This window comes from Bos taurus, chromosome 5 (genome assembly GCF_002263795.3).
Source record: "Bos taurus isolate L1 Dominette 01449 registration number 42190680 breed Hereford chromosome 5, ARS-UCD2.0, whole genome shotgun sequence".
NCBI classification, from domain to species: Eukaryota; Metazoa; Chordata; class Mammalia; order Artiodactyla; family Bovidae; genus Bos; species Bos taurus.
In genome coordinates, this window is record NC_037332.1 from 108,581,367 (window position 1) to 108,608,766 (window position 27,400).

The following is a 27,400-nucleotide window of genomic DNA, read 5'->3' on the forward strand; positions in this document are numbered from 1 at the left end:
GGGGACCAGCGTGGACCCGGCTTGGGGTGAACACTGAGACCACCTGGTCGTGAAACCAGAGTCCCCTTGCAGTGACTGGCTACGTCCCTAGGGGGCTGGGGGAGAGGTTGCCCTGACTTGGCCACTGCTACTGCTGCTGCTGCTAAGTCACTTCAGTCGTGTCCGACTCTGTGTGACCCCGTAGACGGCAGCCCACCAGGCTCCCCCGTCCCTGGGATTCTTTAGGCAAGAACACTGGAGTGGGTTGCCATTTCCTTCTCCAATGCATGAAAGTGAGAAGCGAAAGTGAAGTCGCTCAGTCGTGTCCGACTCTTAGCGACCCCATGGACTGCAGCCCACCAGGCTCCTCCGTCCATGGGATTTTCCAGGCAGGAGTACTGGAGTGGGGTGCCATTGCCTTCTCCACAGGATCACATTTTATTCAGTAGCCCAAACTCGCCCACTGACAGGGCTTGACTGAAAGACCGTTCAACCTGTACATGGGGCACCGAGGCCAGCACACGTGTGTGCATGTTTACTAGCGGTTCTTCAGACCCCTGAGCTCTGAGGGCCCATGTAAGAGGCTGGGTCTCTCCAGACGGCTGCCACCGTGGCTGGAGGTCTAACACACGTTCTCTTGATGTTCTCTCACCAGGGAAGTCGCCGTGATTCCAGTATTTTTATCCAGTTTTTTAAAGTTCGTCCAAACTTGTCCCTTCATTCTGTGTCCAGAATGGGTATTGAAATGAACCAAAGGTGGAGGTGGATGGGGCAGTCAAACCAAGGTCCCGATGCGGCCAGGCTGTCCCACAAATGTCCACTCCACACATTTGTCCCCGGAAAGGCGGTAGGGCCCCGAGTGACACTGGTGGCTCAGACCCTTCCAGCCGGTGTGAGCAGCTTCAGTGTGGAGAGCAGGGGCAGGCGCCTGGGTGAACCACACCACCGCCTCTTAGCCACGCATTGCCACGCATTTGCCGTCTTGGTGTGATTAGACACTGAGGATGAGACAAGCTTTCCCCATGTCGGCCCAATGGGAAAAGCATCTTCTATGCTGTGCACTTGATCGCCTGCTGCACATAGGCAGGACAGGGGGACAGGGCCCTCAGGGCAGCCTCCATGGGATGGCTGAGGGGCAATGCAGGGTCTCAGGGGAACCACATGCACCCTGTCTGCAGACCTGCCAGCTGAAGTGACAGCCGGCTTGTCATTACCCCCTCCCCCCCACCCCATTGGTTTGTTCAGGAACAGCAGTATGAGTGTCAGCAGCATCTGCCGTGAGCGCCCCCTGGCTTTGTGACGGGGAATTACGGCAGCGCCTGGTGGCTTCCGGGACCCTGGCCACCCGCCGGCCGCGGTGACCATGCAGACACCACAGCCCTTGACAGGCACTGTTCTGACGACAGCATTGAGTTTCCACCTATTTCTCCACTGGAATTCCACGTCCTTTTTCTGTGCAGGGTTGCAGGATGGTCTTCATCAGTGTGGTAACAGCATCAACATTTTTTATACTATTTAATTATTGTAATATATCAAACCCACGGAACTCTGTAGGATATTAGGCAGAATTAGGCACTGTCTTGGTATCACGTTGGCCGTTTGCCACACTCACGCCAGGTGGGGAGGCTTGCTCACGAGCAGAGGTTCATCCGTGTGCCAGTGCCGGCACCCCTTAGGGTGGTGAGTCACTGAGCAGCCTCCTCGTGACACGTCGGGAACAGACACAGAGCCTTTGGGCCGGGCATCATCAGTGGGCCCATTCTGCAAGTGCCCCTGACTTGTCACCTTAGACTCTTTGAATCTTAAATGAAATCTTGTTTTCTACATCTTGACAAAAGGAAACCATTTTGTTCACCATCCGGGGATGCCGTGTGGTGTGTGAAGGGGGGCCATGTGAGAGTTCTTAGGAAGACATGGTCCACATGCGTCTGTGACGTTTACTTTGGAGAATCACTGGGGGTGGGGGACCAAGGCAGCGAAGGACGAGGCAGGTGGGCGTGACGTGACCGTCTTGGTCTTTGTGGTGCATAGCGATTCCCCTCCAAACCCCACGGCAAAGTGCAGTGTGGCAGCCCACTCTCGGTTTGAGGCCACGCAGCAGCTGGTTTTGCTCTGTACAGATCAGATGACTGTGCCGGCAGCTGAGCCCAGATGGGAACACAGTAGTTGGTTTGCATTTAGGGGCCAAACTATTTGGAAAAAATGTGTATCTTTAAACACAGGCCACCCACCCTGTGTGGGGAGACGCTGCCTCTTGGAAAGGCTCATCAGAGCAGAGAAGGACGAGGTGGCCAGCTCCCGGATGTCCCTGCACTTCCAGGGGATACACGTGCTGAGTGCTGGGGTGGCCGGATCATGGGCACTGTTTGAGTTCCCTCTCCCCTCTCTCCTTGAATAGAATTTGTTCCAGTTAAAAAGCACAGGTGATGGGACTCCTCCTGAGTAGGTGATGCAGGGAGGACCTGCCTTCCTTGTGGGAGATGTACCCGGGCCAGGATGTGACCTTGGGAAGGTCATCACACATCTCTGAGCCCAAGTCCCCATCTGAGAAATGAAGGCATCATAAGATTAAAAAAAAAATTATAAAAAATAACAGTGAGTAATACTTACTGGGCTCTCCCATGTGTTAAGTACTGTTTTCAGCGTTTTAATTGTTTTGACTCATTTAGCCTCACAATATCCCACGTGGTAGGTACAACTCTCTCCATCTCACAGGTGGGGAAGCTGGGGGCCTGGGTTTAAATCCAGCAGCCTGGCTTCTGTGCAGACACCAAATGCATAGCCACTGTGCTTCTTTTCCAAAGACCTAAATTATGTGAGATTAGGAGAGAAAAACAGTTTACCCTGCAACCTTTATAAAAAACCGCTTGGCCAGATGGAGCTACAAAAAGCAATTTCTAAAAACAACAATGATAAATCAGTGATGAAAGGAAGGATTATATAATAAATGGTGCCGGGACAATTGTTTAGCTACTTGGAAAAAATATCCGAGCAATTTAGATCCTCATCTCATACAGTTTGCCGCAATATGTTCCAGGTTGATTAAATAGATTAATGGAAAAAGAAGAAGAAAATAGAAGTACATATCAATTCTCTGACAGGGGGAAGAGTGTAACAGCTCAAAACAATGGTAGAAATCACAAGAATAGATGATAGTTCTTCTGATTTTCAAAGAAATCGGAAATCTCTACATCAGGAATAAAAAGTCAATGAATCTGAGAAAAGATTTACTGCAGGTGTAACATTTTGCTTACTATCCATGTTTAGTAATATATCTAAAGGAGTCAGAAATTCAAAAATTCTGATAGATAAGTAGGCAAAATGTCCTTACAAATAAACATGTGGAAAAAATATTCAATCTAAGCAGTAATTTTTTTAAATCTACTTTATAAATAAGTAGTATTTTGATATCATTATATATTGCATACCCATTATACATACAGATACATATATGAATTTTTAGATTGGAGGCTAATTTCTTTACAATGTTGTGTTGGTTTCTGCCATACAACAATGTGATTCAACCATAAGTATACATATATCCCCTCCTTCTTGAACCGCCCTCCCACCCCTCCAGGTTGTCGCAGAGCTCCCGTGTCATATAGCAACTTCCCATTAGCTCTCTTACATCACACGTGATCTTTATACACATACATAGTTCCCGGCTCTATCGCCGCAGAAAGGACTCAGGAAGGACACCCCAGCAGCAATAAGCACACTTAGCATTCATATCTTGGTCTCTATAAAGCTCTCCTCCTATAGAGGAATCGAAGGCAAAGACGCATAAGAGAATCCTGCAACATCTGGTGCCAGAAAGTAGCGCTCACGGGTTGGTGAGGACACAGGAGCCAGCTTGAGGGGACTTCCTCTGGCTAAATCTGAAATAAGTGACTTCCAAATAAATGGCGTTAACAGAAAGTAAGAAGCCATGAGTCTACTGTGCTTCCAGGTGACTCAGTGGTAAAAAAATCCACCTGCCAATGCAGGAGACTCAGGAGATGCAGGTTCAATCCCTGGGTCAGGAAGATCCCCTGGAGGAGGACATGGCAACCCACTCCAGTATTCTTGCCTGGAGAATCCCCAGGGACAGAGGAGCCTGTGGGGTTACAGTCCATGGGGATGCAAAGAGTCAGACATGACTGAGCAGCTGATCCCGCACACACACACACACACACACACACACACACACGAGTGTATACTGATAAAAGTTAATGAGCAAATACATGGGCAAGAATGAGACAACTTTATCTTGTAACAAAATGCTACCTAATGGATATGGACGGGATGACAGTGTTAGAAAGTCACCACTCAGCCAGGGTCCTGTTGCTTCTAGCAGGAATCAGGCCAAAACAGTACGTAATCTATTAAAGAGGGACAAGATATCCTCCCCATAAATTACTCATTGGTTCAATAGAAACCTTACTGTGGAGAACTCAGATACCTCCGCAACCAGTGGTCTAGTTAACCTCACCACTGGTGGGACAAGCCTACATCCCAAACCCCCAGAGATGCACACAGAGTCACTTCTGTGCGTTCCTGCCCCAAACGCAGAGCCTCAACCTAACTGGGAGGAAATGTCAGGAATTGAGACGCATTTTCCAGACATTGTTGCTTATCCTTTTCAAAAACTGTCAGGTGATGAAAGACAAAAACGGAGAACACGGTTCCATGTTAAACAGAAGTGACGACAAGGTGTAACGCATGATCTTAGTGGAATCCTGGACTTTTCTTTTGAGGACTTTGGGTGAAAGTTAAGGTCTTCAGATTAGGTACGGTATTTATCAAAGTAAGCTTTCTGATTTTGCTCATCATACTATGTGAAAATGACTTTGTTCTTATAAAATACACACTGAAGTATTTAGATATAAAGGGGTATTTGTTACTTCGTCTAAACCAGAAGGGCACGAGGACTGTTTAAGTGCCAGGAGTGTCCCAACCCCTCCGGCCCAAGCCCCCAGGTGACATGCACAGCTCACCGGGTGTCACTTCAGGGACCTGCAGGGAGGCGGAGTCGGGCATCCAGAAGACTTCCTAGCGACCAGGGGAAAGGCACAGAAATGAGCCACAGGAAGACGCCAAGCCTCACTGGCAGGGGGCCGCCAGAAGCAACAGCAACTCCTTTGATGGCACGCGCCACCTCAGCAGGAGAAGGTGGGCAGAACCGTCGCCTTCAGGAGGGAAACCGAGGCTCATAGAGGTGGCGTGCCTTCTGCCCAGTGGACCCTGGTCCTCCCCTAGGATTCCCATTATTAGCTCCTTCCTGGGCGGTGGTGGGCAGGGAGGTGAGCTGCATTATCGCTAATGCTGCTCCCTCCTCCACGGCTTAACTTATCACCACTGGGCCGGCCTCCAGGTCACCGTAACCCGCAGAAAAGATTCATCTGCGATAGAAAGGCCACCCTTAACCCCTTCTGTTCCTGAGGCATCCAGGCAGCCCTGCCGTCCAGTGCGGGAAGCGGGTGGGAGATGGAGGAGAGCTGGCAGGGCCAATTGTGAGGACCCGCTCCGGGCTCAGAGGACAGCGGTGCCAGTCCGCTGAGAGTTCTGCTTCATCTGGTGGTACGGGCAGCGTTTTTCCAGAGGGTGCTTGTGCTGTTGGGCGGCAGACCTGGGCTTTGACGTCTGAAGTCAGGTTCCATGCTTCTCCTTACCGTGTGACTTCCAGTGAATTCTTGAACCTCGGTGAGTCTTGGTTCCCTCAGCTGCAAAGCAGAGGTGTGGTTGTAAGGACTCGGGTGATGGCGCACCCCGCGGGCCTCCACAGTAACTCAGCCGTGCTGTTCCACTCCTAAATAAAGTGGCCAAGTCTCACTCCAGGCTTCCCACTGTGTGTTCCAGAAAGACAAGGTCATCGTTCCTTCTTCACTGTCCCCTGCTTATCCCCACGCTGTGCCCCATGACCTCTGTGAGCGTGTCAAGGATGAGGCCTCCAGGGGCCTGACTTGGAGATACAGAAACACGCTCCTGAGCTGGTGGCAGCCCTCAGGGTGACTTGCGGGCTGGCAGTCATCATATTTCAGCCCCCGTGAGCCAGTGTGACTATGACCACCATCATAGTGGGGTGCTAGACACCCCCCTGTATGCCCAGCAGCCTCGTCTCACCTGTCCCAGGTCTGGGCCCCACAACCGGCCCCGTAACCCAGCACTCGCAGGGCCCACAAGCCTGCAGCCTCCCACCTGTTGGAAATCGCTGGGGATTTAAAAGACTCATAAAACAAGCAGCTGCAACGTGTGTATCAGGAGCCATTTCCTTTCTCTGGAAGAGTCTCCAGAAGTCATTCTCTGTGTTGAGCGTGTCGACTGAGAAAGGACCTGGCGTGTGAAATGACGGGCAGGTCCGGAGAGGGAGCGGCATTTTTCTGTGTGGCAGCCCATCAGACGAAACACAATGCCCCTTCGTCGGCCTCCTCTGGTCCCTGGAGGGCAGGCCTGCAGCCCCCTCGCCTCCTAGACGTTCTCCGTGTGCACCACGGGTGGCAGTGGGTTCCTGGCCCAGAGACCAGTTGCATCACAGCTGCTGGGTCACCTGTCTCTGTGAACACGTCTGTAGACCGAGAGCCGTGATAGCAGCCCACCTCATTCTAGGTCTTTATGAGGTCGAATGAGGCAGAGCAGGTGAAAGCCCAGGGTAAATTCTAGAGTAGAGATTCAGAATGAAATAATGTATCACAACTTTGCCCCAAAAGAATACTTGACCATGGTGTTAGGTATCTTTCCCCAAAAGAGTACGGCTGAAATAAAATGAAGGCTGGTCCTTCGAGTTCAAATGGTTTGTAAGCAGTAGGGAAAGCTGTAAGACTGTTAGACGAGGAGATCTCAGAGGCCTTGAAAGGAAGTATAAAACCCTCCAGAAAGCCCTCCCATCCTCTCTGCATCTCTGACAATTTGCCAAACTATTTTAAGCCACATCGATTCTCGAGGGAGAATCCACCATCAAAGCATGGATGGAGAAGTTTCATTCCCCTGCCACTGCTGTGAAAACACCCCAATGCCAATTTAGAGAACTAGAATCTTCTGATAAAAGCAACCAGACTGTGTTAGGTATAATTGTTCCAACTCTGCTCCTCTGTCTTCCTGTCTGTGGCCCCTGTCCACATTGCCCACTGATCTCCAAAGAGTTCTCGGTGACATTAACACATTTAAGGCCTCACAAAAGAGCACAGTTATAGCCCTGGTTGACTTTTCCTTTACACAGGGCGGTCGCGTTTGTCTCTTCCTATTTTGGAGCCCAGGTATAAGGTTCCTATTTTTAGCAGCTCTGTGATGTTGTGAGTCTAGGATTTCAACTACCAGTGAGTCAGAGGGCCTGGCTGCCCTGAGATTCATGACTCAGATGGGCAGGAAGAGTCTGTTCACCAGGAGATGGGGTGCAGGGGGCTCTGGTGCTTGGTGAAAAACACCATGTTTACATGGAAATCTGTGCCCTTCCGGAAGGTGCTTCCCCTAATCCCCTCAGCAGGCACTTGTCCCAGACCCAGGAAGAGCAGCCGACTCCTGGTCCATGTCCTCCCTTTGAGGAGGCTCCTGGTTGCATCAGAGTCAGCAGAGCAGCCTCCCACCGGCAGACAAGGAAGGGGGACACGGGGTGGAAAGCAGGCGTCGGGCAGGTGAGGGTCCTGGCTGGGAGAGCTTTCTCTTTTAAGAGGAAAACAACTGGAAGGAAAAGCTGGCCCTTTGAAAGAGGGTAAGCATAGACTGGTCTCTTCCTGTTGCACCAGAAACGCCATAGGGCTCACTTACCATCACCATCTGTCCACCTGTCCGTCCACCCGATCATGCAGTCTTCCAATATACATAGTGCACTGGAAGCTGACCGCATACTGGACCTCTTGCTGGGACAGGGGAACGCTCCCCTGGAGAAGGTGGAGGGGGGACAGGAGAGGGATTCCTGCCCCAGGACCCTGTCCACTGTGAAGTCGTGTCAGTCATGGCCATCGGGCACTCTGACGCTCGGGCTGAGCTCCTCTGCTGAGGTTTTGCTCATGTGCAGCAGATGGAGTTCTGGGGTCATCACAGGATAAACAAACCTGGAGGAAGCGGGGACCTTGGCTTCGGTCGTGTGAGCACCCTTCTTTCTAGCTGTCCCCAAACCTAGGGGACAGTGCCCACAGACTCTCTCTGGGTGTAGATTCAAGGGTCCCAGTGATCAGAGGCCCCAGCCCCTCCTGAGGGAGGAGGCTTCTCCTGGAAGCTGGGATGGTAGAGTTTTCAGCCACTGTTTAGACTTTCCAGTGTTCCATGAAAGCTGCTGAATCTCTTCCCTAAACAACAAAGTCCCGTTTGGTGAAACGTCTGCATGCAGTGTTCAGCTGAGCAGAACTAAGCTGCTGACAAAATACTGCCTCGGCCATTTAATCACAACAGCCAACATTTGCATAGGGCCATGCTGTTTAACAAAGCACCCTGCACCATCCGAGGGCAAGGCTGTCATGTGCACGGTACCCAAGGAAGATGCTGGAGGGGTGGGTGCCAGCCTTCTAGTCCCTCTGAAAGCCTCAGGACCACACCCTCCTCTGACCCCGGTCCAATCTGCGGGTCTGGCCTCAGCCCCGGCCACACACCCAGGCTGCCGCTGGTTCATCTTCTCCAACTCCCCTTCACTGAGCCATTTCCCTACTTCAGCTGCTGAAACAACTCAACCCCAGAGCAGGTCCAGCTCTCGGGACTGGGCCCCACTCTGTACACAGCCCGGTCACTCTACCTGTCCTCCTGGCTCAACACTACCAGCTGTGTCCCCTGCAAACAGCCTGACCTTCCCCAAGCTCTGGACCGTGGCCGTGGCTGGCTTTACAGCCCCGGCTTGGCTTTGTGGGAGAGCGGTAACTTGATTTTTTTTCTGAAGTAGCTTCTTTGGTGTCTGGCAAGGGGCTGGTTAACCAGCAGCAACCCCTTCTGAGACAGCAAGTCAGAGAATCTGAATGAAGTAGGCATCTCTGGTGGGGGAGTGGTCTGAGAGCAGATGAGGCCACAGGACAGGCTGCTTGTGGGCAAGGGGCTGCCTGCAGTAGGTGCCAAGGGGGAGAGGGGTCGTCTGTCCAAGGCCAGTGGGCCCGTGCTGTCCTCAGACCCAGTGAGCTGCTCAGGGTGCGTTGGAGCCCAAAGTGCCTGCAAACCAGAGACGTTCCCACTCCGAGCAAGAGAGGCCCTGCCCCTCCAGGGCCATGGCCACCCTCCAGCCAGTGGACAGTGAGCACAGAGGTTCATCTCAGCAGCCCTGTTGGTCCCCAAGGCTGGGTGAGACCTGGGGTGGGGGCCCTGGACATGGAGTAGGGGTGTGTGAGGCCTCAGAACTGAGAGGACTCCTCTCCTCCACGTCCCCTCCTCCACCGGACGCATCCTCTTCCTGCACACCTGCAGACAGAGCGGCTCTGAGACCACTGTTAACTGGCTCAACCCATCCCACTGCGAGTTACAGCATTGTCTCCTAGGAAAAATGCTTTCCCCCTGTTTTTCAAATTTCAGAATCAGTCTTTGTTTTAATTCAAGGAATACTTTTAAAATTATAATGACAGAAGTAGCACACAATAACCGTAGACAAAGAGGGATTTACAAAGTAGGAGGAGAAAAATCCTCCAGAAACTCAGACCTCAGGGACACACGGTCTTTGATGTGTGTCTCCTTCCAGCGGTAACCACACAAGTGCAGAAATATGTAATTTTCAAAGAAGAATCCTGCTACACAGAGTAATGTGTAACCTGGCCTTTCTTTAATTACACACCGTGACTGTGCTTCTGTGGCGTTAAGTGTGACGCTACAGCATCACTTTAATATTTACCTGGTAGAGAATTAGGGCTTCTCTGGTGGCTCAGAAGGTGAAGAATCTGCCTGCAATGCAGGAGACCTGGGTTTGATCCCTAGGTTGGGAAGATACCCTCGAGAAGGAAATGGGTACCCACTACAGTATCCTAGCTTGGAGAATCCCATGGACAGAGGAGCCTGATAGGCTACAGTTCATGGGGTTGCAAAGAGTCAGACACAACTGAGCGACTTCCTGGGCTTCCCTGGTGGTTCAGCTGGTAAAGAATCCGCCTGCAGTGCGGGAGACCTGGGTTCGGTCCTGGGGCTGGGAAGATCCCCTGGAGAAGGGAAAGGCTACCCACTACAGAATTCTGGCCTGGAGGATTCCATGGACTGTATAGTCCAGGGGGTCACAAAGAGTTGGACACGACTGAACAACTTTCACTTCATTTCAGTGGAAAAATATAGAAAGGTACCATGATGTCTTTGGACTTCCCTGGTGGCTCAGCAGGGAAAGAACCCACCTGCCAATGGGTGGGGAAGATCCCCTGGAGGAGGGCATGGCGACCCACTCCAGTGTTCTTGCCTGGGAAATCCCATGGACAGAGGAGCCTGGCGGGTCCACATGGGGTCACAAAGAGTCAGACACGACTTAGCGACTGAACTACCACCCCCTCTATGATGTAGTCAGTCAATTCCCTGTTTGGACGTCACCAAGGCTGTCTTCAGTATTGTCATCCGTGTTCTTCTCTGTACACCTTTATCACATATACAATATAGAGTGGATAAGATAAATATACATCATATTCTACATAGATCACTTGCTGCACGTGCTTTCCCCTGATGATGAATTCCAACAGTGGGAACCACAGATAAAGCTTATGCCTCTAAGCACAAGAGGTACTTACAAGCTTGTCCAAGTCTAGCTTCTCAACAGCAGTCGTAAGCGTTTCTGGTTCCTCAGGCCCACACCAACTGGACAAGCATTTTCTTTACTAACTTGGAAGGAAATAACAAATCAACATGATGTGACCCTGGATAAAGGTTTCTGAGCCGACCCTCATTCATTCAAAACACAGCCCATGACGCGCCTGTAGAACCTCCAACAAAATACAGTCGGACCCCAGCTAGGGGCCCCTTATTCCCACCTGCTGTTAAGAAAGGACTCTGGATAGTTCCTAGAAATGAGGTGATGTGGTCGATTTGATAGTATCTGAAATTTCCTTGAGAAGAGAGATCGTAGTGAAGTTTGATTTATGCCCCAGGCCTTTGTTTCGCAGCCTGCAAGGCACTTCGGATAACGTACCAGCGTCCACGCCTCCGAGGGCGGGTCGGGAGGAGCAGGTGTGAAGTGAGGGGGCCGTTGTGCACCCAGAACCTGGGCCTGGACTGGCCCCCCATCCCTCACCTGTGGGGCCAGAGTCTGGGCGATGCTCAGCACCGCTGGGGTCTTGCCCTAGTGCTGGCCATGTGACTCCAAGAGGGTCTGCCCAGGGACCGTGTGTTCACCTCATGGAACCGCTGCCAGTCAGTTCAGTCACTCAGTCGTGTCCAACTCTTTGCGACCCCATGGACTGCAGCATGCCAGACTTCCCTGTCCGTCACCAAATCCCAGAGCTTACTCAAACTCATGTCCATAGAGTCGGTGATGCCATCCAACAATCTCATGCTCTGTCGTCCCCTTCTCCTCCTGCCTTCAATCTTTCCCAGCATCAGAGTCTTTCCAATGAGTCAGTTCTTCACATCAGGTGGCCAAAGTATTGGAGTTTCAGCTTCAGCATCAGTCCTTCCAATGAATATTCAGGATTGATTTCCTTTAGGATGGACTGGTTGGATCTCCTTGCAGTCCAAGGAACTCTCAAGAGTCTTCTCCAACACCACAGTTCAAAAGCATCAGTTCTTCAGTGCTCAGCCTTCTTTATAGTCCAACTCTCACATCCATACATGACCACTGGAAAAACCATAGCTTTGAATAGATGGACCTTTGTTGGCAAAGTAATGTCTCTCCTTTTTAATATGCTGTCTAGTTTGGTCATAAGTTTTCTTCCAGGGAGCAAGCGTCTTTTAATTTCATGGCTGCAGTCACCATCTGCAGTGATTTTGGAGCCCCCCAAAATAAAGTCTGTCACTGTTTCCACTGTCTCCCCTCCTATTTGCCATGAAGTAATGGGACCAGATGCCATGATCTTAGTTTTTTGAATTCTGAACTTAAAGCCAACTTTTTCACTCTCCTCTTTCACTTTCATCAAGAGTCTCTTTAGTTCTTCTTCAATTTCTGCCATAAGGGTGGTATCATCTGCATATCTGAGGTTATTGATATTTCTCCTGGCAATCTTGATTCCAGCTTGTGCTTCATCCAGCCCAGCGTTTCTCATGATGTACTCTGCATATAAGTTAAATAGGCAGGGTGACAATATACAGCATTGACACACTCCTTTCCCGATTTGGAAGCAGTCTGCTGTTCCATGTCCAGTTCTAACTGTTGCTTCTTGACCTGCATACAGAACCCCTGTGACAGTTCAGTAATGAGCACCGAGCTCTGCACACACAGCCATCATTTCTCCTCTGCCCTTCTGCTTTATCATCTGCTCAAATGAGGTTTTCAGTCATCTGATCCCCAAACCTTCTTAGATCTGATTTCCTGAGGGTTTCAAGTCAGCCTGAGTGAGGTCCTGCCTCTTTGAGCCCAGATTTCAAGCAGCTGAGGCTCAACTCAGGCGCTGGTGCTCTCACTGACTTTGGTTCCATCTGGGTCTCCCGCGTCCTAGCCCGCCAGGCACCCCCGCAGGACATCACCCTCATGTCGCTTTAGCAGATGTCTGCACCTGTCTTCCTGCCTTCGTGGGTCTCTCTGTCCAGCTTAGAAGAGGAATTTCTCCTCCTTTGACAACCCCTCCCATCCCCACCACCACCTGCAGGATGGACCATATTCAGTCTTATTAATGAGTTGGTTGAGGGGGAGTTAGAGTGGCAGGGGATTTATTTCAGCGGGTCAGCCTCCCTGGTCCTGGGTGTGATGTCCTAGTCTCTGCAGCCTGACTTCAGCCCGCTTCAGCCCATGAGCACAGCCCCAAGGCCCCCCTGCAGCCCCTAGATGCCTGTACCTCCCACAGGACTTGATCCCCAGTGGCCCTGGCTTTTCTTCACCTGTCCTGATGGGTTAGAACAATGGGAGTGACAAGGACCCAGATGTGTTAGGAGAACAACACAGGTTGTTTCTGTATATCAGAGAAGTAGGGGGCTTCCCTGGTGGCTCAGATGGTAAAGATTTGCCTTCAATGCAGGAGACCTGGGTTCAATCCCTGGGTTGGGAAGATCCCCTGGAGAAGGGAATGGCAACCCACTCCAGATTCTTGCCTGGAGAATTCCATGGACAGAGGAGCCTGGTGGGCTACAGCCCATGGGGTTGCAGAAAAGTTAGACACGACTAAGCAACTAAGCAACAAAGGATGAGTCATGAAGTGTCAATCACTGGGATGTCATCTTAGAAATGTCTTCCCTCTGGTCCATCATGCAGCCAGATCTAACAGATCCCCAAAGACACGCGATCATGAGGTGTGATCCCAGCTTCCATGCTCACCAAGCCCTCGTGATGGAGCAAACCTCTGGAGTCTCACCTCGTGCGCCTACAGTCGCCTTTTCCCTGCCCTGCGCTCTCACTGTCGTATAAGACAGTTCACCTGGCCACGGGGGGTCCTGCGTCCTTTTAGGTCTCCAGAACTTTATGTGTCACCCCGGTGACTCGCCCACCCACTTCCTCGTTCGTTCCATACATATTTACTAGGGGCATGAGAGCCAGTAGCATGGAACAAAGATCCCCCAACCCTGAGCTCATGTGTGTGAATACAGCACATAGTAGGTGCTCAGCTTTTCTTTTTTTAAAGGCACCCACTGTTCTCCGTGGGGCTGGGTCACATTCTGACACCTTAGGACCCAGACAGGCTTGCCTGGATGAAGTACTTGGCTGCTTTCTTAAGTAGAATATAACTTAACCTTTTCCTAATCTCAAAGCCATCATGTTGAGCATCGCTGCTGGTGGAATGAGTGTCACCTCCGTTTTCCTGGGACGGGTGGGACTCTTTGCATGAAATAGGCTCAGAAGTTGCCTTTGTGGCTCCTGTGTTTGACTTGCATAGTTGGTTTCCTTCCTGTCAGTGAAACAGTGGGGCGCTTCTTTCCTTTTCTGTCATCGTGTCTCTTTGTGATGATAAGGGTCTTACATTCATTTAGCGTATTTCATATATGCTGTTTTATTTAGTCCTTACATCAACTCTGCAGGTTAGATATCATCTCCAATTTGTTGATTAAAGAGAGGAAGAAAAATCCTGATGCTTTAAAAGTTAAGTCGAAGGCCACACCGATAGCGAGGGGGCAGTGGGACTCAGAGGTGGGTCCTCTGGCCCCCGGCCTGGGCTCTCCCTGCACCGGCCTCTCACACCTGCTCCAGGGGCTGGTGGACATGGGGTGCAGAACGACGGGCAGAGGCCCTGCAAGGAGAGGGCTGAGAGGCAACACGTGGGCTGTGTGACCTCTCCTTGGTGGCTGTTCACAGACTTCTTCTTCTTTTTTTCTGCTGTATCAGCAAAGAGGGTGGGGAGCAAGTAGGGCTGCCAGGTTTAGCAAAAAATAAAACCCAAAAAAGGACAAAGTCATGATAATAATATGCCCACTTAAATTAGAATTTCAGATAAAAAGGACTTTTTAAATTTTGTTGAAATATAGTTAACAGTGCTGTGTTAACCTCTGCTGTACTGCTGCACGGTTCAGTTACACTTATAGATGCATTGCCTTTCATATTCTTTTCTGTTATGGGTTATTACAGGATACTGAATGTAATTCCCCGTGCTGTACCGTAGAACCTCGTTGTTTATCCATCCTGTATATAAGAGCTTGCGTCTGCTACCCGCACACCCCCAGTCTATCCCTCCCGCACCTCCCTTCCCCCTTGGCAGCCACAAGCCTGTTCTTTGTGCGTCTGTTTCTCTTTTGGAGATGAGTTCATATGTGTCATATTTTAGATTCCACACAGAAGTGATATCATATGGCATTTGTCTTTCTCTGTCTGACTTCCTTCACTTAGTATCACAGTCTCTCTTGTCTCTGGGGACTCAGCGGTACAGAATCCGCCTGCCAGCACAGGAGACACAGATTCGCGCCCCGGGTCGGGAAGATCCCCTTAAGTGGCAAGTGGCAACCCACTCCAGTATTCTTGGCTGGAAAATTCCATGGACGGAGGAGCCTGGCAAGCTACAGTCCATGGGGTCGCAACAGTTGGACACAACTGAGCAACTGGATGTGCGTGCGAGCTTGACAATCCCTAGTCCCTAGGTCCCCTCTATGTCGCTGCAAATGACATATCTCATTCTTTTTATGGCTGAGTAATATTCCACTATGTATATATCACATATAATATCTGCTTTATCCATTCATCTGTCAATGGACACTTAGGCTGCTTCGGTGCCTTGCCTATCGTAAACAGTGGTGGTGTGAATGTAGGTGTGTGTGTATCTCTTTGAATTATGGTTTTGTTTGGGATTGGGATGACTAGATCATATGGCAACTCTATTTTTAGTTTAAAAAATAATTTTTAGGGTGCATATTTCCCTTGTGATACCTGGGACATACTTATAAAGAAAGAAATACTTTCTGCCTGAGGTTCTCCCCCACCCTCTGCTGGGACAGCTCCCATTTCCCAGTCCTGTAGGAAATGCTGCCGGCAATGGGCTTGAGAGACCAGCGCATGTAGAGTGGGGGCTCAGCCCAGCACCCCAGCTTTCCCGAGTGCCCGCTCCCTTTACAGCCTGCTGAAGGCACCCGGGGACAACTCTGTCACCTTCAGTGGGACATGACGCAGGCTGGTCAGTCTCAGCAGGGGGGGGGGGAGGGCTGCCCAAGGGAACGCTCGGAAATAAGCATTCGGTGTATTTCTGATAAGCCTTGATTTTCTGACCACACCCTGACAAGGGTGTATAGATATGCACCCTTGGACACAGGCACACACACAGATATATACAGGTGCACAGATACACAGACGCACATAGATGCACACATACACACACACACAGGTACACAACACAAGTATACACAGGTGCACACACATACACGGATACACAGACGCACATAGATGCACACATACACACACACAGGTGCACACAGGTAGACACATGAACACAGGACACAGCTGCACACAGGTGCACAGGTATACACATGCACATGGATGCACACATACACAAAGTGCACACAGCTACACACATGCACACACACAAGTACAGATACACAGGTGCACACAGAGATACACAGGTACACACAGGGGCACACAAGTACACACACACCGGCGCACAGTTTCCTACAGCTTGTGATACGCATGTGCATCTCTCACTCACTCAGGGTCCCTGGTTTAAGTCATCTCACCTCTGGATTTCTGCCCAGGTCACCCTCTTTCTGGAGTGCTGGTCCCAAGTGGCCCTTCCCTGTGGTCAGCACCGTGGCCCCTCCCAGCAACTGGGGTCCCCATGTGGGCATCCCCCACCCTGGCCTTCCTCCCCCGTGCTCGTTGCCCCCGAGTCCTTCGGGGCAGAGACCCAGCCTGGCCGCCTCCTCTCCAGTGGGGGGCCTTGTGGGGTGTGCGGTGGGCCCGCAGGAGGACTGTGGCCCTCCCCCGACACGGTGAGGAGCCGGCACCGTGGCCGCCACCATCTACATCCTTTCTTGTCACTTCTGCCTCAGCCAGATGTGGGCGCTGGGCACACTCACGGAATTCATTTTATTTCATCCTGAAGGCCTCTCTGTGGGTCACTGAGCATTGCCTCTGGGAGTCGATGGTGGGAGGGAGCAGGACCACAGACCTGCCTGTGGCCCCCTGCCGCCAATGCCAGAGCTCTGGCCTGACACCCCCTGACCAGGTCGGGTGCCCCAGTTCAGTTCAGTCGCTCAGTGTGTCCGACTCTTTGTGACCCCATGACTGTAGCACGCCAGGCTTCCCTGTGCATCTCCAACTCCCGAAGCCTGCTCAAACTCATGTCCATCACATCGGTGATGCCATCCAACCGTCTCATCCTCTGTCGCCCCCTTCTCCTCCCACCTTCAATCTTTCCTAGCATCAGGGTCTTTTCCCTGTATCAGGGTCTTGCCCCCAGGACAAGACAATCCAGAGGAAGAGCCCAGGAGCTCAGGGCTGGCCTCACAGCTCCTCCCAGGCCCCAAGCCCACCTGGGCCAGGCCACCCCCTGCCCATTCCAGCCCGAGCTGCGGAACCTGGGCCAACATGCCTGGCAATGCTCCAGCCGGCTCCCCCAGGGAAGAGTGCCTGGCCCAGCATGTGACCCGCCTGTTCAGTGTGGCCTGACTCACAGATGCATTGGCTGAAATATGTGGCTTTAACCCAGGGCAGCATGGCTGCCCATATCCCCAGAGCCACATGAGTCCCTCCCTGAGATCTGGCTAGGGACAGCGTGGGCACCCCGGTCAGACATTCCCCTGATGCCCAGGACACAGGCAGGCCTTTGCGGGAGACCCTCCTGGGCACTGTGCGGGCCTGTTTCCCCCCTCATCCTGGCTCCCTGAAGCTGTCAGAGGTCTGCGTGGTGAGAACTCATTTGACAGGCCCTCTGGGAACACAGCTCCCCTGTAATTAAATTCTTAGGTTAAAAAAAGTCTTCATCAATCACACAAAGCAAGCTGCCTGCACTTGATGTGTGTGGGCACCGGGAAGTTTTGTAAAAGGTCTGGGGACTGGCAGGACATGGGATTCCCTGTCCTACGGCCAGTTCTCCACCTCTGCCACCAGGAGCCTCATACCCCATCCTGGGGAGGGGTGCTGGGTACCCCCAGGGCCACCAAGAGCCCCTTTCCCTGTCCTAGGAGGGGCTGGGTACGCCCAGGGCCACCAGGAGCTCTCTCCCTGTTCTAGGAGGGGCTGGGTACCCCCAGGGCCACCACACAGACAGCAGACTATTTGCTGGGGGGACAGATTCTGTGGACACCCACGGGTGTCGGCCTGGCCTCAGGTGACCTGTGGGCCCTGAGGGCTGAGGGTCTCTCTGACCTTTGGTGTCGCCCGTTGGTAGAACTGGGTGACCGTGGCCACACTGCCTGTCTCCCAACAGCGGCCAGGGTCCAGTGAGACCGTGAGACAAGTGCCTTTTCAACATACGGAAAGGACTGCGGGGTGGGGTGCTGGGTGCCGTGGGAGGTCCCCTGGAGGCAGGGAGAGTGAGAACCAGGTCCCAAGGCCAGGATGGGTGGGTGTGGTCCTGGAGGAGATGGAGGTGTTGAGCCCCGGCAGGTGGGCGGGATCTCAGAGGGAGAGGGCAAGAACCCTGCACCGACACCCAGCCCGGAGCCCTCTAATCCTGAGTCGGCCTGGGGAGCGGTCCCGGTTTCAGGAAATTCGGCAACCAGTGGCGCCTCAGGGCAGAGGGCCTGGGTCTCCTTAGCTCAGCCCCTGCGCCCCTCCCTGTCCCTTGCAGGAACATGTCTGCACTGCCACCTTGATGACTCTCCAGGAAGTGGTCCCCTCGCTCAGCACAGGGCCTGGAGCTCTGGGAAGGGCAGGTGTGCAGGGGGCCCGCTCTGAGCACAGCAAAGCTCCTGGGCCCTCAGGAGGAGGCAGTCCGACCATCTGCCCCTGGATATGCGGATGGCTTCTAGTGTCTGGTCTGGAGGGCTTCCTGGAGGAAGCGCCGCAGCAGGATTTGAAGGGAAGAGAGATGAAGCAGACTCAGGGCTGGATGACAGGCCTGTCTGGGGAGTGTGAGGAGGCCCTCAGGCTGGAGCAGAGCTGGGCAGGGGGGTGGCCCCCCAGGGCTGCAGCCCTCGCATCTCTGCTCCCCTTGCCTGAGCTGGCCAAGCAAGGAAAGGAGGGCAGACCCCTCGTGCCTTCTCCAGCATCTCGGGGTGGTGGGGGGGGTGTCGCCAGCCCCCCTGCCTGGATTTAGATGAGCCCAGCATGTCTTCAGAAGAGCAAGCACAGCCGCTAGCTAGGGATGCAGCCGTGTGGGGCGGTCCTTACCAGACGTGGAGGGCACAGAACTGTGCTTAGAGGAACCAAGAATCCAGTCACTGCTGAGCCTAAGGCAGCGAGGCCTGCCCCTTCCCCGCCTTCCTTCTCAACACCTCGGCTTCTACCCGTCCTGCTGTCCTGTCCATAGGGTCTGGAGAACACGAGGCCATCTGGCCGGGTGTTTAAGCATCTTTGAAATGAGATCCCTTTTCTTCACTGACTCGAACCCAAACCGGACAAGACTGGAACAGGAGCTTTCCTTCCTGTAAGATCAGCTTCTCCGTTATATCTGGGAGATCCTGCCGTTCCCCGGCCTGAGAGGACCTAGAATTACCGGAGAAGTACCTGCTTCAAGGCAGCTTGTATTTCTGATAAAAGTAGACACCAGTGCGGAACTACCCCTAAAGCAGGGGCGGTGTGTCCCCACCTGGGAGGCAAATAAAGCCGTCTTCTTTTCTTGGCCGTGTGAAGGCTGTGCCTAAGTTGGGGCCTGTTCAGTTTGGCGTGTTTGTGTCTGGAGAGGTTCTTTCCTCCCCTCAAGGTGGGCCAGCCTCTCCAGCTGCTCTAGTGACTCACTAGGGAGCAGAGAGGCCCGCAAACCAAGCTAGGTGTCAGGCCGCCGCTGGGGGCTGAGCCAAAGGGAGAAGGGGGGCAGCCTGTGTTTGTTTTCTCTTAAGAAAGAAACACAACTAAACACACTGCACGGCCCCGGCGGACGTTACCCTGGTCACATCTGAAATGTCCACACCCACGTGTGCACGGATGAACATGTGCCACGAGCCAAGGTGGTAGGTGATGCCCATCTGGGGCTTTCCCACAAGCTGCCCGACTTCATGGGAGGGTGAGAAGGTGGAGCCACCACGCACAGTGGGGCAGGGGTTGTCCTATCCGTCTGCAGTCGGTGGGGCTGCAGAGGGGTGGGGCATCCCTCCTCCCCACCCCTGTCTGTCTGGCTGTCCCTCCCTCATCTTCAGCCAGTGCAGAGAGAGAAACCCTCGTATCCAGCTGACATTTCTTGGCGAGTAATTACATCACCTATCTCAGATCTCATTACAGTCCTTTCCATTTGCTGGAACAGATCAAGGCTCAGATTCTCAGAGCCACATCTGATGATGGAGAAGCCTTCCCGGGAACTCGCCTTGCGCAGTAAATGTAAAACTGAGAAACGCCAGTTTAGCTGGGAAGACCAAAATAGCACATAGGAAAGGATTCAGAAAGAGAGAAGAGCTAAATTAAGAGAAAGTTTCTGGAAGCTGCACCTTCGGGGCGACGACGGGTGGTGGGCGGGTCGGTGGGAGAATGAGCAACACCCTCGCCCACCTAGTGGCTTGGTGAGGCCACCTTTTGGGAACGGTTTAGAGCCCGATGCCCACTTGCCAGCTTCCTCAGCAAGGCACCCAGCCCCTTCTGGGGCGGGCGGAGGGTGACCATCCTTCTGGCCCCTAGAGGCTGCCAGGTAAACCCTTCCTTGTTTCCCAGCCTCGTCTGCCGCCCTCTCCTCCCTGGGCTGCTGTCCTGCCCCGCCATCCTCAGGAGATCCCCACATGGCTGAATTTTCCTGTCGTAGCCTCAAGAAAGTGCTGCACCTCTAAATGTCCATTCTAGAGGGGCTAGGTACTGATGGTGAGCAGTGTTGTTGTCACCAGGGTTACGGACGACCCATCAGCCTCTTTTATCTCCCCTCCCCTCCCCTCTGGCTCCGTGGCCGAGTCCACCTGCCCTGGGTCCCACCCCTGGGACCCGCTGCTCGGGCAGTCCTCCCCCGACTCACTGGTGGGCCAGCCCCATAGACCTGCCTTCTTCTTTATTAGCAAGCGCCCAGAAACTTTTGGGGTGTGTTGCCATGGAGATGATGGAGTTGTCCTTGCAGTCCCATCCCTTAGACTTTCTTGAGCAACCTGCCCTCTTTCTGGATCGCTGGGAAGCTGCAGGGAGGTTTCTTAAATTAATCCTGTCAAAATAGCCTTCGAATTCTTTTGGAGCATGGGTTTTTTTTTTTTTTTTAATCTCACAAGACACAAACTGTTCAAGGGAAGAACTGGGAACAAAGACAAGTGGGGAGGGTCGGGGGAGGGGCTTGGAGAGCGTTTGAAAGAAAGCGTGCACCTGAGGGATGGGCTAGGGGAGGGCCAGCGGGTGTTGGAGGTGTCCTGGGAAGAGAGCAGACTGACAGGTGACTCAGTAATAGGCACGGCATCCGTGGAGGGCTAGGGTCTGGGAGCTGGCAATCGGCTGGCCCCCGTGCCCAGCAGACAGGAAGGATGCTCGAGGTGGGCAGTAGGGGGACGAGCCTGAAGTCCAGTCTCTGCTTCTAGAGCCACCAACCGAGCTGGGCCTCCAGTCCCTCCGCCTTCCTTTCTGCCCCTGCTGGCCGTTTGAGGAATTGCCATGCTCGGAGAGAACTCAGGCTGTTCGGAAGTTCATCGGGGAGCATTTCAAATTCAGTGATGTTTTTCTTTGTGTCACTCGTCTTGGGAGTTGGGGAGAGTGGGAAGATACACCATGGGCCAGTGTCCTTTGGCTCGGCCACGCGGCAGCCTGCCACTCGCCACTCTGACCACTGGCAAGCTTTCCTGCCCCTGGTGGCAGTGTACCAGCGCCTGGTCTTGGGCCTTGGAACAGTTTTTTGTGTGTGTTTTAGATGTGGAGCCCGGACTCAAAGCTTCCTGTTTGTGGGAGAATTAGGAATGTTGAGGGATCCTTGTTTCATGGCCTTATTTGCTTTATCCCTGCTGAGTTCCAGACCACAGAGGTATTAGAAAGGAAGGCAGGGAAGGAAGGAGGGAGGGAGGGAGGGAAGAAAGGAAGGAAAGGCTCCAGGGGAAATTATTAACTTTGCTTCTGAGCTGTTGGAAACTCACCACACCCTGATACTTACAGAACTGTAGTATAAAAAACATTTCAAGTTGTCTGCCCCAGCACTTGATCTAGTCTTCCTCCTTAGTAACTGAAGCCTGCTTCCCATCTGGGTACATTGCTACATAAGATAAAAGACATAGATTTTTTTCCATGTCCTATAGGCTTGGTGACGACTTCTGGCCAATGAGAGAGAAAAACTGTATGCTATAATTTAATGAACATTCCTTACAGGGGAGAGGTGAGCCCCTTTTCTTCCCTTCTTCCTCCTTCCTGCTTCCTGGAATGCAGTCATAATGGCTGGAGTTCTGGCAGCCACATTAGACCATAAGATGGAAGCCAAGCCTTGGGGTCAGTGAAGCAGAACGGTGAGAGCCTGGGTCTTGATGGCTGTGCAACTGCCATCCCTGCCCACCTCCCTTTAGAAAATGGCTTTACTGGGAGGGAAAATAAAGTTACTATTATTGTTATTTCATTTATGCAGCTGAATCAAGCCCTGATGGTCACACGTGGGTTGCAGGTGAGTTGGCTTAGATGGTCAGAGTGAAGGTCAGGGCAACGGGCGGCCTGGACAGCGATGTTGTGGCTGAACTGTCGAGCGGTTGACCTTCTACACGACAGCACAGAAAAGGGCACAGACAAGGTGTGATGGCCAGCTCTGCCTCTGATTAACTGTTGCCATGACCCAGTCTTCACTTCCTCACATCATCTCTCTCACAGACTGTTCGTAGGTCTAGAAGCCCTGTGTTCAAGGTGTCTTAGGGAGTGTCTGCTCAGTGTGGGTGTCAGAGTGGTGACTCTGAGTGTGTGTGTGCGTGTGCATCCGGCCCCGGCGCTGCACTTGCTCTGGGGGTGGGGACCTGAGGACAGGGCACTGGAGGCTGCTGGGGGCGCTTAGTGTCACACCCAGGCCATGCATGGAGCACGTGTGCATCTCTGGTCGCAGTGCGGGCTCAAGGTCTGTGTGATCACAGCCTGGGTGCCCACCCCTCCCTCGTCCTCTGGATCCCGCTGTCTTCATGGCCCACTGACATCCTTCCTCTTCCGTGGAGACAGCCACGTTATTCCTGATGTTCCGTGACACGTCACTGAGTGTGTTCCAAGATGGCCCCATTCAGGGCTTAATTTAGTCTCCTCCTAGTGTGTGTGTGTGAATGTGTGAGTATGTGTGTGAGAGAGATAGTGTGTGTGTGTTTGTGAGAGAGATAGTGTGTGTGTGTTTGTGAGAGAGTGTGTGTGTATGTGAGAGAGAGAGTGTGTGTGTATGTGTGAGAGAGAAAGAGTGTGTGTCTGTGAGAGAGAGAGTGGGTGTGTGAGAGAGAGAGAGTGTGTGTGTGTATGTGAGAGAGAGTGTGTGTGTGAGAGAGAGAGAGAGAGTGTGTGTGTGTGTATATGTGAGAGAGAGAGTGTCTGTGTGTGAGAGAGAGAGAGTGTGTGTGTGAGAGAGTGTGTGTGTGTGTGAGAGAGAGAGAGTGTGTGTGTGTATGTGAGAGAGAGAGAGAGTGTGTGTGTGTGTGTGTGAGAGAGAGAGTGTGTGTGTGAGAGAGAGAGAGTGTGTATGCGTGTGAGAGAGAGAGTGTGTGTGTATGTGAGAGAGAGAGTGTGTGTATGTGAGAGAGAAAGAGTGTGTGTGTGAGAGAGAGAGAGTGTGTGTGTGTCTGTGAGAGAGAGTGTGTGTGTGAGAGAGAGAGTGTGTGTGTGTGAGAGAGTGTGTGTGTGTGTGTGAGAGAGAGAGAGTGTGTGTGTGTCTGTGAGAGAGAGTGTGTGTCTGTGAGAGAGAGTGTGTGTGTGTGTGTATGTGAGAGAGAGTGTGTGTGTGAGAGAGAGAGTGTGTGTGTGTGAGAGAGTGTGTGTGTGTGTGTGAGAGAGAGAGAGTGTGTGTGTGTCTGTGAGAGAGAGTGTGTGTATGTGTGAGAGTGTGTATGTGTGAGAGAGTGTGTGTGTGAGAGAGTGTGTGTGTGTGTGACAGAGAGAGTGTGTGTGTGTGTGTGAGAGAGAGAGAGTGTGTGTGTGTGTGTGTGACAGACAGAGACTGTGTATGTGTATGTGACAGAGTGTGTGTGTGTGTGTTTGAGTGTGTGTGAGTGTTCCTGGGTCCTCCCCAGGTGGACTGCTGCCTCTAGAAGGCAAACCCCAGTCTTGTGGTGCTTTGTGTGGGGTACGTGGTGGGTACTCTACCTGTTCTTGAGAAGGTGGCGTGTCACAGGTTAAGCGTGTTTGTTTCTGTGTGACGTGTGTCCAGCTTCTGGCCCTTCTCTCCCTCCCGTGGCTCAGACGATGTGATGGGCAGAAGGGAGAGGTGATTGGGGCCAGGTGGCTTGCCGGCTCACGTCACCAGCCCATGCAGACTTGATGGAGGGAGGACTCCCTCCTCCCAAGGTGTGAACCGGTTGGTAAGAGATGGTTTCTTACCCTCAGGAAACCTCTGCATAAAAGAGGTTCCTTCCTGAAAACGCTCCCAGTGGTGGAAGGTGCTGTTAGTCACATGTGATCATGGCTGGGGAGTCGGTGTCAGGCACTGAGATGATCTGTCTCCTTCCAGGGGGAGCCGAGATCTTGAAAACCTATCTTTTCACACCTCAGCTCCCCAGGGGCTGCAGCCCTCAGCCCAGGAGCCACCCAGCATCTTGCCTCCAGGTCATGCCCCTTCGCTGGCAGACTCCCAGCCCCGTCTGTCCCCAGGACTTCCTGTGGGACCAGGGTACAAGCCACTTTGGAGGGCCTCCAGCTCTCCTGAAAGTCCCCCTGGCTGCTCCAACGATGAGCTCGGAAGATCTCAGGACACAGGGGAATGATCTGATCCTGTGCCTCTGTCTCACGCCTATACTCCTGGTTTTGTAAAACCCATGTTCTTGTGAGCTGGCTCTCTACTGCTGTGGCCTGTTCTGCACAAGTCACGGTGCTCACAGGACCCGTCAGAGATGTCACCCGCTCCTCTCCCTTCCACTGTGCTCGTCCAGCATCCATCAGGTTCACCCCTACCCTCCTGGCCTCTGGGGTCCCTTCCTTCTGGAGGTGACCTCTAAGTAAGAAGGACCATGATGTGTATGTAGGAGGTCACAGACAATACCCTGAGGGCTCTCAACCCTGGGGGACTCGTCACCCTCCTGGGCTTCCAGGTGAGAGACGAGGCAAGGGAGTCGTGAGGATGAATAGGATCTGTGTGTTCCTGGGAGCAGCCACTAAAGGGGTGGGTAGAGGGGCAGACGGTGCTGACAGCAGTCAGCCCCACTGCCTGCTGGGAGTCCAGCCACACAGGACCCGGGGCACTGAGAGCTGGGTCAGCAGAGAGTGCAGACCGGTCCTGGCCTCTTCTGAGGCCAACCCTGACTCGTCAGCCAGCTGTCCCAGCCCCAGCCCCAGAGTCTGTGCTTCCAAGGTGAGTCCTCAGACCTCAGTCAGAGGTGAAATCAGAGTAAAGGCAGACGGCCCCTTTTAGCTCTTTTTCCTCCCATAGTTGGTGTGATTCTGTAGGTCTCTAGGTGAATGCCTAAGAATAATGATGTAAGATCTATGGTAGAGTAATGCATGTAAGAAGTGTTCATGCAAAGGGGGTAAAGCAGCATTCACAGGCACGACTGGTCAGCGCCTCGAGCCTGGGCATTGAGGGCTGGGTTTACAAGGTGCGTCTCAGTGGGAGCGGTTGGAGTGACTACGGAAGTAAGTTCCGCAGTGTTTTGTAAACCCGTGAAACTGAGCATGGAGGGCCCACACAGGCTTAGTGAGGAGCAGAGAGGAAGGAACATGAGTTATGTCATGGGAACACTCCACAGTCTGCCCAAGTACACAAAGGTCTGCATAATGATTTCTTTACTACAGTTCATAAAACAGATGCAGAGGAAAATAGGCTTGCTTCTGCTAGAACAATCATTCTGTTCAAAAGCAGAGCATTTAAATGTCCTCTCACCATGGATTCCTGGAGTTTCAGCTTCAGAAAGGAGAGTGGGGCCAGGCGGCCATGCTGGACTCTGAGCAAGGATGAAGGGCTGTTGTGACGCCATCACAGCAGGAGTGGCTGGTGGTCTCGGGCTCCTGCTCCCCTCAGGAGAGACGGGCCCGCACGACACAGCCCTCGGACGTCGGGAAAGGATGCTCCAGCGACTGCAGAGAAGTGAGCAGTCTTGTGACTCCGTGAGTCTCTGGAAGGGATGCTGGTTTGGGAGGAGCCAGTCCAGCAGAGACTTGAAGAAACCCAGACACCCATGGAGGCTCCTGTGGCGATGATGGGGGTGCTCAGCCTTCCGCAGTGAGGATGCCCCGGCCAGAACACTCTGCAGGGATGACACAGAGGGGCTGGGCAGGCACATGTTTAGGATCAGCCCCTTTTAAAGGGGTCACGTCTGTCTCAACCGGTCCTCTCCTAAAGATTGGACAAATCTCTTCCTGTTTCCTTAGAGCTTCTGCTGTGAGCTCAGTGAGTCGATGGCACAGCTGCAGGCACCAGAGAGGTGACGTTTTTATTTTCTGAAGTCCAGAGTGAGCTTAATGTACTCCCTGGCAGACACTTGGAACAAATTCCCTGGGAGAGGGCACATCTGTGTTTTCGGAAGAAATCGGTAATTTTAGGATTTTCTTTTCGTGTGGGGTTACTAGGTTTGGCTCAAAGGGATTCTTAAGATAGCACTGGTTCCAATAAGGCAGTTAGGAACATCTATCATGATTTCTTTGTGAAAAATATAGAGAGATAGGTTTATAATCGATTGGCAAACTCTGATCAAAGAATGTGGATTAATAGATGGATGTCAGCCTGGAGTGAAGTCTGTAATTCAATGCCAGGGGCTTGTACCTGGTCAACAGTCTACCCTGATACTGCAAAACGTACATGTCCAATTTGTGGAAGATGCAAAGTTGGAAGAGATAAATGATGCCATGAATAGAACAAAAGTGTTTAGAAGATCCACTGGCTTCTTAACATGACAGCAGACCAAACCTGCTTGATGAGCTTCCTCAGAACTTCCAAGTAAAAAACATCCGTAAGTATGCCAATGAGTTTTAAATTGGCAATCACACTGTAGATCAAACCAGTCAATCCTAAAGGAGATCAACCTTGAATATTCATTGGACGCATTGATACTGAAGCTGAAGCTCCAATACTTTGGCCACCTGATGCGAAGAGCCGACTCGTTGGAAAAGACCCCAATGCTGGGAAAGACTGAAGGCAGGAGGAGAAGGGGGCGACAGAGAAAGAGATGGCTGGATGGCATCACAGACTAGATGAACATGAGTTTGAGCAAACTCGGGGAGACAGTGAAGGACAGAGGAGCCTGGTGTGCTGCAGTCCATGGGGTCGAAAAGAGTTGGACATGACTCAGCAACTGAATGACAAGAGCAATCACATTGTAGATTACAGATCAATAAAGAACATACATCAAAGAACAAGTGGACTTCTCACCACGAGAACAGGTGGATTGAGAGGCACATTCCTGGCCCGCATTCCACATGTGAGCTGCCTGACAGGCCCCAAAGAACTGGATTGTTAAATAAGATGTAATTAATACAGAAAGATGTTATAAAGACGTGAAGATACAAAGTCTCTGAAAACACACCATTCCTGTCTTCCTGGGACAGTGAGTCAATTAATCCTTAAGGTTTCCTGAAGTGAATCAGAATCAAGGACTCGGGGTGGGACAAGAGGGCCAGTGGTGAACTGAACCCGATGAAGCCGAGCCAGGGCACAATAACGAAGAGCACGAGCTCGGGATTGGAGACCAGCAGATGAGTCCCAGCTCTGCCCGTGTTGACCGTGGGGCTGTCAACAGTCATTTAACGTTCATGAACCTCACTGAAAATGGGATTTCTATAGAATTATTTAGGAAGAATTGGTTA

General features: G+C 52.4%; 2 protein-coding genes across 16 annotated transcripts in view; one reads left to right on the plus strand and one right to left on the minus strand.

Annotated features, from left to right (window-relative positions):
* CACNA1C (calcium voltage-gated channel subunit alpha1 C) overlaps window positions 1-27,400 on the plus strand; it is a 459,127-nt gene that overhangs the window by 246,448 nt on the left and 185,279 nt on the right. The gene's annotated exons all lie outside the window — the stretch shown is intronic.
* The window catches only part of LOC132345376 (putative uncharacterized protein FLJ46204), a 39,481-nt gene continuing 32,536 nt past the window's right edge, over window positions 20,456-27,400 (minus strand). The window contains exons 2-4 of the mRNA XM_059887243.1: window positions 25,482-25,542; window positions 21,597-23,693; window positions 20,456-21,384 (exon numbers count right to left, since the gene is read on the minus strand). Of these exons, the coding sequence (XP_059743226.1) occupies window positions 22,701-23,693; window positions 25,482-25,542 (1,054 nt within the window). The 3' untranslated portion in view covers window positions 20,456-21,384; window positions 21,597-22,700. The remainder of the gene's footprint in view (window positions 21,385-21,596; window positions 23,694-25,481; window positions 25,543-27,400) is intronic.